Source organism: Plasmodium falciparum (genome assembly GCF_000002765.6).
Source record: "Plasmodium falciparum 3D7 genome assembly, chromosome: 13".
NCBI lineage: Eukaryota > Apicomplexa > Aconoidasida > Haemosporida > Plasmodiidae > Plasmodium > Plasmodium falciparum.
In genome coordinates this window covers 1,453,881-1,469,587 of record NC_004331.3, presented here as the reverse complement: position 1 = coordinate 1,469,587, position 15,707 = coordinate 1,453,881, and the positions used below count along the sequence as shown (strand labels likewise).

At 18.8% G+C, this 15,707-nt stretch overlaps 4 protein-coding genes across 4 annotated transcripts; 2 read left to right on the top strand and 2 right to left on the bottom strand.

Annotated features, from left to right (window-relative positions):
- Positions 1–2,968: 2,968 nt before the first annotated feature.
- PF3D7_1335900 (thrombospondin-related anonymous protein) lies at positions 2,969–4,693 on the top strand (the record flags this gene model as incomplete). Its single annotated transcript, XM_001350052.1, has 1 exon — positions 2,969–4,693. The coding sequence occupies one exon, from the start codon at positions 2,969–2,971 to the stop codon at positions 4,691–4,693; it is 1,725 nt and encodes a 574-aa protein (XP_001350088.1).
- Positions 4,694–5,596: 903 nt separating this feature from the next.
- PF3D7_1335800 (conserved Plasmodium protein, unknown function) lies at positions 5,597–7,408 on the bottom strand (the record flags this gene model as incomplete). Its single annotated transcript, XM_001350051.1, has 1 exon — positions 5,597–7,408. The coding sequence occupies one exon, from the start codon at positions 7,406–7,408 to the stop codon at positions 5,597–5,599; it is 1,812 nt and encodes a 603-aa protein (XP_001350087.1).
- Positions 7,409–8,261: 853 nt separating this feature from the next.
- Positions 8,262–13,478, top strand: PF3D7_1335700 (conserved oligomeric Golgi complex subunit 3, putative; the record flags this gene model as incomplete). Its single annotated transcript, XM_001350050.1, has 3 exons — positions 8,262–12,489; positions 12,686–13,115; positions 13,307–13,478. 3 exons carry the CDS (start codon positions 8,262–8,264, stop codon positions 13,476–13,478), a joined length of 4,830 nt encoding a protein of 1,609 aa, XP_001350086.1.
- A 234-nt stretch (positions 13,479–13,712) lies between these two features.
- PF3D7_1335600 (conserved Plasmodium protein, unknown function) lies at positions 13,713–15,081 on the bottom strand (the record flags this gene model as incomplete). The annotated part of the gene is made up of 2 exons (XM_001350049.1): positions 13,713–14,764; positions 14,898–15,081. 2 exons carry the CDS (start codon positions 15,079–15,081, stop codon positions 13,713–13,715), a joined length of 1,236 nt encoding a protein of 411 aa, XP_001350085.1.
- Between the last annotated feature and the right edge of the window lie 626 nt (positions 15,082–15,707).

Sequence of the window (15,707 nt, the reverse complement as noted above, 5' to 3'; positions counted from 1 at the left end):
TATATTTATTTATATTATAATTATTATTATTTATCTTTTCTATTTCAAAAAATATATAAATACATATATATATATATAATATTATATATGCATAATATAATATTGCAAATGGAATAGTATTAAAAAGGAATATATAAATAAATATATTTATATATAATATATATATTTTATTGTAATATAAATTATAATACCATTTATATTATATATATATAAAAATATCCCTGCAATTTCGAGATTTTATTTCTTTATAATAATATTATAAAAAAAAATCATTTTAAATATGACTAAAAATAAAATAATTTATAAAGTTTTATATAAAATAAGATTACATATAGAAAAATACAAAAAAAAAATTTAATTACAAAAAAATATATTTATTTATATATTTTATAAAACTCATCACTTTTTTTTTTTTATTCTTAATCATTTTTACATCCAAAAAAAAAAAAAAAAAAAAAAAAAAAAAAAAAATATATATATATATATATATAAATAATATGTATACATATTAATATAATATTCATACATATAAATGAAAGGTATATTTTTTTTATTGGCTTTTAAAAAAAAAAAAATTCATTTTTTTTCAATATAAAGTACTATTTTCTGTTTATATTATTTTATTTCTTCTTAATAAAATGATATATTTTTTTAATTCTATAATTTATTTTGAGGTAATAATTTATAAAATAATATTTCTTAAATATTAAAAGTGAATAAAACATTTATTTTTTTTTTTATATTTTTTTTAATTATCATTAACTTTTATTTTATTATATAAAATCATACTAACTTTTTAAAAGTACAGAACCATAACCATAAGAATAGATTTATTTAGTATTTTTATTTTTTTCATCCATATTCTTTTTTTATAATTATATTGTATAATAAAATGATTAAAATAAAAAGAAGATAAATATTTAAAAAAAGAAATACCAGTTTAATATAAATAAATCCAAAGAAAAATTATATATATATATATATATAATGTTACATGTATATATTTTTATTTTTATATTATTATATTCTTTTTGAATTTTTTTCTCATATATTTGTTGTTTTCATTTTTTCTTATATTTCATATTTTTTGTTCCATCTAAAAGGAATCATATACTTTATATGTAATATGTATTAAAATGAATTATATATATATATATATATATATATATTTGTAACAATATAAAATATTATCATATTTTAATATATTTCAAAAAAAAAAAAGAAAAAAAAAGAATATATTTTAATTTATAAAATGTATTACAAAATTATTAGGTTTATTTTATATTCTTATTACTCATTTTCTCTTTTTAACAAAAAAACAGCAAAAAATATCATTTATTATTCATAAATTATTTTTATTAAGTTTTTTTTTTTTTTTTTTTCTTTTTCGTACGAAATAAATATTATAAAAAAAATTTCATGTTATTAAAGATGAAAAAAATATATATTAAATAGCCCATATGGAATACACACTGAAAATAAAAAAAGACATTATAATTACAACATCTATTGTTTTACGTTTGCTTCTGAGGGAATTATTTTTTTTTTGGTAAATTGATATTTTGGTAAGTATTACTTTCCATTCAATTATTTTAAAACACCTCTATATATGGGACACAATTTTTTGTGTAAAAATAAAATGATCATAAAAAGGGACAAACATGTATATGTCTATATATATATATATATATATATATTACCATTCAGTGTAATATTTTAATTAGCTTGCTAACATTATTTAATGTATATATTTTTTCTTCCTTGTGCTTTTTTAAAACATGATATCATAGGAAATATTCCAGCATGTAATAATAATGTCCACTTATAAAATAATACATGCTACATGACCTAAATTTTAATAATTCAAATGCATAATAACAAATGTTAATAAAATAAAAATAAATAAGTTGCCTTATGTTTTATTACGTTTTTAATTTTTTTCTTTTATTTTTAAGGGATGCATTTTAAAATATATAAATAAGTTATATTTTCCTGTTTCACTCAATTATTTTGAACATTTATTTTATTATTTTTACATGTATAGTGAATGAGGTGTCCTTTTTTTTTTTTTTTTTTTTTTTTATTTTAAAACAGCATGCGTTTGAATAAATCTGATTCTCTTGAATATTAAATATACAACAGTTGTATAGATGTATATTTACACATTTACAAAAAGTATTAATTTTGATCTTTTGAGAAGTTTCAAAAGCTTTATTTTAATATATTATATATATATATATATATTTATGAATTATAAAAATTATATACGAACCTTTTCCTTTTTTCTGCTGTCTTTTTTTTTTTTTTTTTTTTTATTTCTTTTCGTTATTATTATATAAAATGTTCACAATATTATATATATTTTAACGAAATTTTGAAAAACAAAAACATCTTCTATTTAAATTTTATTCTTTTCATTTTTGTTACTGTTGTGAGTTTTTTTTTTTTTTAATTGTTTATTTTATGTCAGGATCACTTTTTCTTTTCTTTTCTTTTTTTTTGTTTTAAATGATTTTTAAAACGAATTCGTATTAATATTGTAATTTGTGCTTATTTATTTATTTTATATATATATATAAACATATATATATTTTGTGTAAACTCCAAGTAAACAAAAGGTATAAACTGAATATTATATCTTACCATAGTTTTTAAATTAAAAATATTCTTTGTTTATATTAAGATATTTAACTTTACTATACACGTAATTTTTGTAATATATATATATATATGTATATTATAGGAAGAACGTCTAATATACATAACATTGTTCTTATATATAATATATTTGATTGTGAATTTATATACATTTATATGATATCACACCAAATAAATTACACTTATATCAAATATACCTGTGTATATAAATATATGATTATATAATTTGTATGTGCATGCGTACAAGAAAATATTATCTTTTAAGGTATAATATATTTGTTTTAGTATTATTATTAAAATTGTAAAAATAATGAATCATCTTGGGAATGTTAAATATTTAGTCATTGTGTTTTTGATTTTCTTTGATTTGTTTCTAGTTAATGGTAGAGATGTGCAAAACAATATAGTGGATGAAATAAAATATCGTGAAGAAGTATGTAATGATGAGGTAGATCTTTACCTTCTAATGGATTGTTCTGGAAGTATACGTCGTCATAATTGGGTGAACCATGCAGTACCTCTAGCTATGAAATTGATACAACAATTAAATCTTAATGATAATGCAATTCACTTATATGCTAGTGTTTTTTCAAACAATGCAAGAGAAATTATTAGATTACATAGTGATGCATCTAAAAACAAAGAGAAGGCTTTAATTATTATAAAGTCACTCTTAAGTACAAATCTTCCATATGGTAAAACAAACTTAACTGATGCACTGTTACAAGTAAGAAAACATTTAAATGACCGAATCAATAGAGAGAATGCTAATCAATTAGTTGTTATATTAACAGATGGAATTCCAGATAGTATTCAAGATTCATTAAAAGAATCAAGAAAATTAAGTGATCGTGGTGTTAAAATAGCTGTTTTTGGTATTGGACAAGGTATTAATGTAGCTTTCAACAGATTTCTTGTAGGTTGTCATCCATCAGATGGTAAATGTAACTTGTATGCTGATTCTGCATGGGAAAATGTAAAAAATGTTATCGGACCCTTTATGAAGGCTGTTTGTGTTGAAGTAGAAAAAACAGCAAGTTGTGGTGTTTGGGACGAATGGTCTCCATGTAGTGTAACTTGTGGTAAAGGTACCAGGTCAAGAAAAAGAGAAATCTTACACGAAGGATGTACAAGTGAATTACAAGAACAATGTGAAGAAGAAAGATGTCTTCCAAAACGGGAACCATTAGATGTTCCAGATGAACCCGAAGATGATCAACCTAGACCAAGAGGAGATAATTTTGCTGTCGAAAAACCAAACGAAAATATAATAGATAATAATCCACAAGAACCTTCACCAAATCCAGAAGAAGGAAAGGGTGAAAATCCAAACGGATTTGATTTAGATGAAAATCCAGAAAATCCACCAAATCCACCAAATCCACCAAATCCACCAAATCCACCAAATCCACCAAATCCAGATATTCCTGAACAAGAACCAAATATACCTGAAGATTCAGAAAAAGAAGTACCTTCTGATGTTCCAAAAAATCCAGAAGACGATCGAGAAGAAAACTTTGATATTCCAAAGAAACCCGAAAATAAGCACGATAATCAAAATAATTTACCAAATGATAAAAGTGATAGATATATTCCATATTCACCATTATCTCCAAAAGTTTTGGATAATGAAAGGAAACAAAGTGACCCCCAAAGTCAAGATAATAATGGAAATAGGCACGTACCTAATAGTGAAGATAGAGAAACACGTCCACATGGTAGAAATAATGAAAATAGATCATACAATAGAAAACATAACAATACTCCAAAACATCCTGAAAGGGAAGAACATGAAAAGCCAGATAATAATAAAAAAAAAGCAGGATCAGATAATAAATATAAAATTGCAGGTGGAATAGCTGGAGGATTAGCTTTACTCGCATGTGCTGGACTTGCTTATAAATTCGTAGTACCAGGAGCAGCAACACCCTATGCCGGAGAACCTGCACCTTTTGATGAAACATTAGGTGAAGAAGATAAAGATTTGGACGAACCTGAACAATTCAGATTACCTGAAGAAAACGAGTGGAATTAAATATAATACTTGAATAATATTTTATGTAATATAGTGAAATACACAACAACAAAAAAAAAAAAAAATAATAAAATAAAATAAAATAAATAAATAAATAAAATAAAATAAAAGATAAAAATAATAAAAAAAATAATAATAGTAAGGATAAAAAAGAATAATATGAAAAATACAAATATATATTTGTATATAATAAAACTCTTATAAAAATTATACATAATAGTAGCAAGAGAAATAAGATTGTGTTAATTCTTTATTTTATTTTATTTTATTTTATTTGTTTCTTTTTTTCTTTTTTTCTTTTTTTCTTTTTTTCTTTTTTTTTTTTTTTTTTTAGTAAATCGCTATATATAATCTATTTTATTTACTCGGTAATTTGTTTTATTTTTTTTTTATTTTTTTTATTATTTGTTGATTACTTTTATGTTTTATTCTCTCTTTAATTTATAATCATTTATATATCACTAATGAATGTGTTATTATATATAATATAAATTCGCCATGTTTTTATTTTCTTCATATATTTATTTTGTTAATTTAAACATTTTAGTAGAATAAAAGAAACCTATAATAAAAAATTTCATAATAACAAAAATTACAAAAAAAAAAAAAAAAAAAAAAAATAATAATAATAATAATAATAATAATAATAATAAATCCTCATCTTAACATACATATTTAAAATAATATATAGAAAAAATTTTCCTATATAAAATTTAAAATGAAAAAATATATATTAAACTAATTAAGAAAAAAATTAAGAATACATATATAAATATATATAAATTATATATATATATATATTAAAATATGAATTACACAAATTTTGTGTCACTAACTTTTAGAACAAAATAAATATAAAAAAAAAACTTTACAAATTGTGTCTAAGAAATTAAATTATTTTAATTAACAAAATATTGATTCGAAAACAAATTGTGGAATTTTTAAAAAATCATCAATTATTTTTGACTCCCGTTTTTCATCATTTTGTTCATTATCCTTATGATCTTTATTTTTAATATTTAATTTTTCACATAGAACTTTAGAAAATTCATAATCGCATATTTGAAAATTTGTATTTAAATCTTCATTTATAATTTCATTAACATAGAATTCAGGATTATATGTTTTAAATTTTTTTATTAAACCTTTGAATTCATCCATTTCTTTTATACTAAATATATTTTTTTTATTTTTTACATTTTTATTTTCGTTCATTTTACAAAAAAAATAAAATCGATTTTTTTTTTTTAAGTCATTATTAAAATTTATTTGGTTCTTTAGTTCATATATTTGATTTGTCATATTATCAGTATTTTTATTTTGTGAATTATTGAATTGTATCCAACTTTTTTTTGGAACGTATAAATTGATCAACTCATTTGGGGTTAATGTTTCATCTTTATTTAAATTCAACAATTTATTATAAAGTACATATATTTCTTTAAAATTTTCGGAATTTTTATTTTTATGTGTTTTGTCTATATTGATCTTTGCAAAAAGGGATTCATAATATTTTTTGTAATACGTATATATATCTTGTTCTTTTATTAAAGAATTCTTTTTATATAATACAAAATGTGTGTCTTCCTTAATCTTTTCTCTTCTTTTTAAAGTTCCAAAACCAGCATCATATGATTTGTCATCTAAGGATATACTGTCTTCACTTTTTACATAATTATTTGAATATTTATTATCATCATTTATTTTTTCATCATAAAATTTATTATGGTGTCCATTTTGAACATATTTATTCTGTCTATATTCATTTTGTTTATATTTACTTTCACAGTCTTCTACATCATAGTTATGAATCATTTTATTATGTAAAAAATCATGTGTAAGTAATTTAAATTCATTATTCTTTATTTCTTTTATATCACTTTTATTCTTTACATAAAAGGCTCCTTCAAAATTATTTTTGGGTGTATATGTTAACTGTATATATTTGTCGTATTCTTTTTGTTCCTTCCTTTTAATTGATATCATATAATTTTGATAAGATAAAATACTGACATATTTGTTTTCATAATGTTCTATATTATCTTCACTAAAATTATGATGTTCTTCATTTTTCATTTGTTTTCTGATTTCTTCAAAAATATGAGGCATTTGAGGTCCAATTATTTTATTATTTCCTTTCCTCTCTTTACAATTATTTCCATCTTCATTTTTGAATTTTTTTTGGTTTATTTCTTTGTTTTCATTATTTTCAATATGTGAATAAATTTGATTATTGTCAGATTGTTTTTTTTGTATATCCTTTTTTATTTTTATATTAACACCTATGGGAATACCATCAATGTAGTTATTATTTCTTAATAAGGTATAAGATAGATTTTCATTGAAAAAGGTAAAGGTTATGTCATCTGTAAAATTATGTTCTTCTCCATAATTTCGATTAGTAACAATATCTTCATATATATTATCATCTTCATCAATATAATCATATATATTTTTTCTTTCGATATTTTTTACTCTTTTATATATACTTGATATATAATGACAAGGTTTAAATTCATCTTCTTTCTCTTGTTCATTTGAGTGTTTCCTTTTTTTTTGTTCCTTTCTTTCTTTTTTTCTTTTTTCGGAAGCTAATAAATTCTTGTAATACACATAAAAATCATATTCATCATAATGTTTTCTTTTTTTACTAAACTCTTTTTTTATATCATGTAATTTGTAATTTGTAAGTTTTGTTCCTAAAAAATCACACATTCTATGAAATGTATATAAATAAATTTTCCTTTCTTATTATTAACATGTTTTATTATATATATGTATATATATATATATATTTATTTATTTATACATATTGTGCCATTTTTATTTTAACATATTAGCACAAAAAAAAAAAAAAAAAAAAAAAAAAAAAAAAAAATTAAAAATAAATGTAAATATTAAATAGTAATCATATTATGATTTATGTTTATAAAAAAAAAAAAAAAAGAAAAATCGAATGATTAAATATATTAATAAATAAACTAAGAATAGAATAAACAATTGATTAAATATACATAAATATAATATTGAAAAAATAAATTATTTTGATAATAATGAAAAATTAAAAATACATTTCAATTGAACATACATATATATATATATATATATATATATATATATATATTTTTTTTTTTTTTATGTGTATATAATAATACAATTAATAATAAATTTCTATGGTTTATAATATAATATATTATATTTAGATTTATTTTTTAATTTATTTTATTTTTTTTTTTTTTTTTTGTTCAAGTAATTTTTTAATAACAAATGTGTTATGTTTCCAAAATTTTGCTAATTTTTATCCTTTTGAAGGGAATTATACATGTTTTAAAATAAAAAAAAATATATGGTAGCACTTCATTTATAAGTGTTATCTTTTCTTTTTTTTTCTTGTAAAAACATAAAAAGGAATATTTTAATATTTTGTTTATACATAAACTTTATATATATGTATATATTTTTATAATTTTCTCAGTATTATTCGTTTAAATTTTTAATAATTATGTTCTTCTTAGATTATCATTATAATATCTAGAAGTTAAGAATTTTATAATATTATAATATTATAATGAATACCAAAAAGGAAGATTATAACAATGATAAATTATATTTCAAGTTATATGAATATATATCTAGAATAGATAAATTTTCTTTGAATGATATTAATTTACAGAATGAAAAGAAAAAGAGAAAATATATTAATAAGCAAAAGAAAAAGGACGTATATAAAAATCTTAACCATGAAACAATATCTAATTTTAATAAAAATGTGGTAAATACTAAAAGAACTGATGATAATACATTTAAAGAAAAAAATGAACACATAATAAAAAATGATAATATAAATTATGATAATCAAAACACATATGGATATATCCAAGATTACGATGAATATAAAAATTATCTTTCGAACGACTCCTTAAGTGTTTATAGTTCATTTGATGAGGAAGAAAATGAAATTGATTCTTATATCACCGAAAATGAACAATATGAAATTGATCAGAAAAATAAGGAAGATAGAAAAAATAATAATTTGCCTATTATGTTATCTGATCAGAAAGAAATAAAAAATAATCATTTACATAATAATAATATTACAGATAATATATTACATAATTTGTCAGAAGAGAAAAGTTCATTTCATATATCTAGTAACAATGAACCTACCAATGATTCTTATAATAATAGAGAAAATAAAGAAATTTTACAGATAAAAGAAAAAAATAATATATGTCAATATAAATTTAAAGATATAGAAAAGAATAACAATATCGATATTTTTATGGAAATAGAGAACTATTATTTTATATATAAAATGAATAGAAAAATTGAAGAATATAATAGTGTTAATGAAATGAAAATTATAAAAAGTGAAAGAAATGAAAAATTGTCTGAAATGTTTAAAAAGATTCATAGCATCTTAACACATTATAAAGAAATAAAAAGTGAATTGAAAAATTTAATAAAAAATAAACAGCTCATTTATAAAAATTTCTATTCTATTTTTTTACATTATTATTATAGATACTCAGAAGTTAAAATGATTAAATTAAACAAAAGCAAAATTGAGAAACGTTTAAAATATTATACAAATATTGAGCGTTTTGAAATGATTCTAGACAAAATGGAGAAAAATGTATATGCATATTTTATTGATATATACAAAACGTCTATGATAAAAAATACACAAGTAGGAAAGAATCAAGAATGTGTTGTTGCGCATGAGGTAGAAGGAGAATACACCAGTGATAATGAGGAAACAGATGAAGATTTAATAGATGAAATGGATGAAGAGGACGATTATGATGAGGCATATGATATATATGATAATATAAATGATAACATAAACGATAATGGGGATGATAATATATATGATAATATAAATAATAATATGGATGATGATATATATGATAATATATATGATAATATGTATGATAATATGTATGATAATATGTATGATGATGTAGATGATAATATATATGATAATGTTGATGATAATATAGTTAATAACACAGATAATAATAACGATAATAATAAAGATAATAATAACGATAATAATAACGATAATAATGACGATAATAATGACGATGATAATAACGATAATATTATGCTTGGTAACATAAATAAACATATTAATAATATCATAGATAATCATATAAATGACCATTCAAAAGAAGAAACACTTGATGATATAAGTCAAGAGGATCAACAAAAAATTGACTTATCCCTCGCAAATGAAAAAAAACAAAACTCCAAAATCAGTGACACCAATAAAAAGAATGTTACCAAAACTAAAAATCAAATTAAAGATAAAAAAAAAAATTCTTTCTTTGGTATAAACAAAAGTACATTAGAAAATAATGAATCTGCTTGCTCCTCTCATCCTTTCAATCAACTTTTTTTGAAAAACATGGAATGTAATTTTTTAAATAATATTGATGACGACAACTTTAAAAGAGAAATATACAAAAAATTGTTAAACATAAATAAGATAGATATAAATAAGATAGATATAAATAAAATAGATATAAATAAAATAGATATAAATAAGATAGATAAAAATAAGGAAAAAAGAAAAAGAAAACGTCATATAAACAACAAATTAAATGAAAAAAATGAAATCTATTCTATGCTACACTTTTCAGAAAAGGCCATTAAATTTTTTAAAAAAAATAATACATATTTCAACGCAAAAGGAAAAATACTAAAATATCAGTCAATTATTAAAAAAATTTTAAAATACATTATAAACTTATTTAGGGACGTCTTAAATAATACTGATTTAAATATTAATATGACCAAAGAAGATAGAGGTCAATATTTGTATGATATACAATATGAAAATAAAGGGACCGATGAAATTAATGATACAATAATAAATAGAAATTCATTGAAAAGTCAAAAAAAAAATATTAATAATAATGATATCATGAGTTGTGATGAATATATTAATAGGAATTGGGAAAAATCTCCTATTAGTAATAATGAAATTAAACCTTTTTGTAATACACAAAATGAAAATTATAGTATTAACCAAACAGGAAATAAAAAAGAAAATGCTTTATTCGAAGAGAATATAGAAAATGCAGAAAAAATGACTGAAAATTTTATTACATATGAAGATATAAAAAAAACTAATATATATGAAAATAATATAAATGATAATAATATATATAAAATTTCTACTATTAATAATTTAATTAAAAATCATTCTTTATTACAAACAAATGATGAAAAGGAAATTGACAAAATATATAATAATGTGAATATAATATATTTTAATAAATATATAGATGAATTTGAATATTATAAGAAATACAAAATAAAATGTTATTGTATGAAAGATATAATAAATTTTATTTATAAAAAATCATTAAATGATGAAAATAATTTATATATAGACGATTATAACTCTCTGGAAAGTATATATGTAAGTACAAGATTAAAAATATTAAATAATAATATTTTAAAAAATTTTGAATATTTTTTTGATAAAGATATTTGTAAATATATAAAAAATGTGTGTCTATTAGCTATATATATTTCAAAATTAGAATCAGATTTATTTTTATATATATTTAATAATAATCTAAATTCTTCTATTAATATTATACTCAATAGTATTGGTGTATGTATATATGATAATATTAATGAGAAAATTTATGAATTAAATAATATGAAAATTATAAGAAAAATTATACAAATTATTTATGTAGATATTATTGACATATATACTGACGATTCTTATAATATTATACATGATTATTTGAAACGAATATGTACAACATTAAAAGAGAGATTATTATATATAATAGAAATGTATATCTCATATTATACTAAAAATATTAATTATAATAGTACTATTCCTTATATGTGTTTCCAATCAATAAAAAAGAAATTTACAAATATAATAAATGGCTTTTTATATGAAGATTATATAGTAAGTAGTAATTATGAAATAATAAATCATGAGACTAAAAAAAATAAGGACAAACGTTTGAATGATCCACAAGACAATTTTCATGATCAAAATATACATTCTGATCATATGAATCATATAGAAAAAAAAATAGACAATATATCATCTGGAAATATATATAATTCAAATGATAAGGATATGGAAATCTCTGAAAATGATGATTATTCTAGCGAAAGTATAGAAAGTGAAAATAATTATAAAGAACATGAATATAATATAAATATATTGAATGAAAATAATGTATATAAATCTTTCTCTTTTAATAATATTCAATTTAATAAAGGTACAATATTTTCCTTAAGAGGAATAGATATGAATATAATAGGAACCATTCTAATTTTAAAAACTATTAATTTTATTATTGAAGAAAATACTTTTATAGATTTATTCAAAGAATGTTTAGAAAATACATTTAATTCTATAACACATGTATATAAGCAATATATAAAAAAACATGATGATATGTTTAATTCAAATATTTTTCTTATAAAAAATTTAAGTTTCTTACTTTATTTATTTTATAAAGTCACTAATGATAATGAATTTTTAAATACTTATTTACATAAACATTTAATAGATCATTTATTATTTAATGTAACACACAAAGAAAGTAAAAAGAATGATCAAAAATATAAAACAGGAAAAGATAATAATAATAATAATAATAATGAAATAACGGGAGTAGAAAATGAAATATCTATTTTTAATTTTATTAAACGAGTGTACACCGTATCTTCAAATACTGATGTGCAAAATAAAATTTTAAATATGTTTAATGAGAGTTTATATAATTTTATTATAACTACCATATCGAAAGGTGAATAGAAATGTTTATAATAATAAAATAAAACAATAAAATGAATAATTAAATAAATAAATATAAATATAAATATATATATATATATATATATATATATATATATTATTACTTTTTAATTTTCCATATGGAAATTTTTTAATATCCATATGACCATATTAATTATTATTTATTTTATTTTATTTTTTTTTTTTAGTGTGTGCTCCGTTAATTAATATCCTTTCGAATGAATATAACGATTACGAGAATGAGAATGACATAAAAGAAGTACTATATAATTGGATTGATGGAAAGAAAAAAGAAAAAGAAGAAGAACTTAACAACGATAATTCTAGAAAAGATTTGTTTTCGTTTTTAAAAGATCTTGATTTTGAACAGCTTAAGGAATATACAAAAAAAATTAATGAGAAGAAAAGTCACGAACTAAGTAATAAAAATATGGATGATATAAAGAATGAGTTACAATCATTTCGTCAAAAAATATACTTTTTGTTTCCTAAGATTTATTTTTATATAAAATTATTTATTTGTTCAAATACTGATAGATACAGCGAAAACAATTTCTTTTACGTTCTGTTTGATTATATAATAGGAGTCTTAAAATATAAAATAATATATATGTTAAGGTTAGGAAGGGAACGCAAAAAAGAGAAAATATACATATATATAATATATATAAATATATATACTTGTGAATATTTATTTTTTTATGCAGATGCTATATAATAATTTTATATACTTTTATATTTTATTATAATTATTAAAACCACATTTTATTATTTATTTATTATTTTTTTTTTTTTTTCTCCCTTTATAGTGAAGTGTATTTTCTGCTAGAATGTAAATATTCAAAGAAGATTTCAAACATTTTTGAAGAAAATTATATTAATGACATATTTCTTTTTTTAAATTCTAATGAGCAATATTCTTGCGTTTTCTCAGATATTCATCAATATTATGATATGAAAAAAAATTATAATTTTTTGTAATTAATTTTTTTTTTTTTTTTTTTTTTTTGAAAATCAATATTTCATATTTAATTTTAATTAACACAAAAAAAAAGAAAAAACACAAAAAAAGAAAAAAGATAAAAGAAAAAAAAAAAAAAAAATAGAATAAATACACACCCGTGTAACGGATTTAATATGGCTCATTTATAATACTTTATAAAATATAATTTTAAAAAGTATATTATGTATATATTAATTTTTATATACTCTGAATTAAACATTTTCTTCAATGGAATAATCTATATAATATACTCCCTTGTCTGATGAAAAAATAATTTTTCGGTTTTTATATCTTATGAAATAGGACCACTTAAAATAAAAAAGGCCCTTAGGTAATTGTACGGTTTTATAGAATACAAATGTAGATAAATTGAAAATAAAAATTTGATTTTCTACTAATATAAATAACATATTTTCTACGGATTTGTGTATGTCTAATATTTTTTTTTTTAGTTTTCTGATTCGATACATATCTATAGCTTTTTTAAAATCAAATATGATTAATCTTTTACCATTTTTTGCAACTATAATTTTTTCATCATCTAGAAATTTACCATGACTTATAAATTTAGAGGAAAAGTCTACACAAAAAATTAACTCATGTTCACATTTTTGAGCATCAGCAAAAATTTGTAGGACACGAATATGACATTTCCCAAAATTATTTTTATAACATAATAAATAATTTATATTAAAATCAAAAATGACTATATTTTTTAAGAAATTTTTGTAAAAATAACTAGAAAAATTACTTGTTATATCATATATAAATAAACTTTTTGAGTTATTAAATAATATATAGTTCTCATAATATATTACTTGTTTATTATTTGTTACATCTAAATTAATCTTTTGAATAAACTGATATGATCTTACACAAAAAACATCAATACAACTTTCATAACATATATATATATTATTCTTGTCAATATATATTGATTTTATACTATTATTTCTAAACATACATAAAATATGATACTTTTTAATTATCTCACTATTATTATTATTATTATTATTATTGTTATTATTATTATTTATATTATTGTGATTATTTAGTTCCTTTTTACTTATAACCACATCATCTATAGTTGATTTGCTATAGTTTTCTTTCTTTAATTCCTCTCTATTATTTAAATCGTTTATACATTTTTTCTCATCATCTGTAATATTATTATTATTATTATAAACATAAGATATGTTTGTATTTGTTTCTTTATTTTCTTTAATCGTTATTTTGTATAAACAAACTTTCCCTGTAAGAGATCCTAAAAATGAAAAAAAAAAAATAAATAAATAAATATATACATATATATATATATATATATATATTGGCGGATGTATTTTTTTTTTTTTTTTTTTTTTTTTTTTGTTAATCCTATATAAATAAAGAAAACATACCAGTACATATATAATTATTATCCGTATATAAAACAACTATAGGGTCTGATAATAATGTCTGGATACAATTATGTAATACAAATTGATTTCCTGTTGAATTTTCTTTTTCTCCTTTTTTATTTAGAGTATAACAATTACTTATTTTCTTAAAACATTTATTAAATACTTTAGTTTCATCATTCATTTTTTATTTTATTTTTTTTTTTTAATATTTCTTGTAATATATTTTATATTTTAATCATTCCATTATTCTCATTTTTTACAAAGTATCATGATAATTTCATAAAAAAAAAAAAATATATATGTATATATATTATTATCAGTTAATAATTAAAATATAAAATTATAATTATTTGTATTAAAAAGAAATGGATAATTCAAAAATCAAAATTATTTATAAATTTCATAATATACGGTTTATTGAATTAATAAATAGTTCTTTATTTAATAAATAATCATAATATTAATCATTTAAATTTATAGTATATATATAAAGCTAATAAAATTACTTTTTTTTTTAGTGAATATGCAGATGAATACAATATAAATATATATATTATATATATATTATAGCGCATATAATATTATATGGATTAATTTTTTAAAATAATGGGGATACATATAAACCTTTAGGTGAAAATAATAATATTATTATAAAAGGAACAAAAAAATATATTATAAATATATTATATATATATATATATATATATAATTTGCTTTATTTTATATTTTTATTAAATCAAGCATTTATATAATATAATAAAAATTGTCAGATTGTTAATTTTTATGAGAAATCAAAAAATAAATATA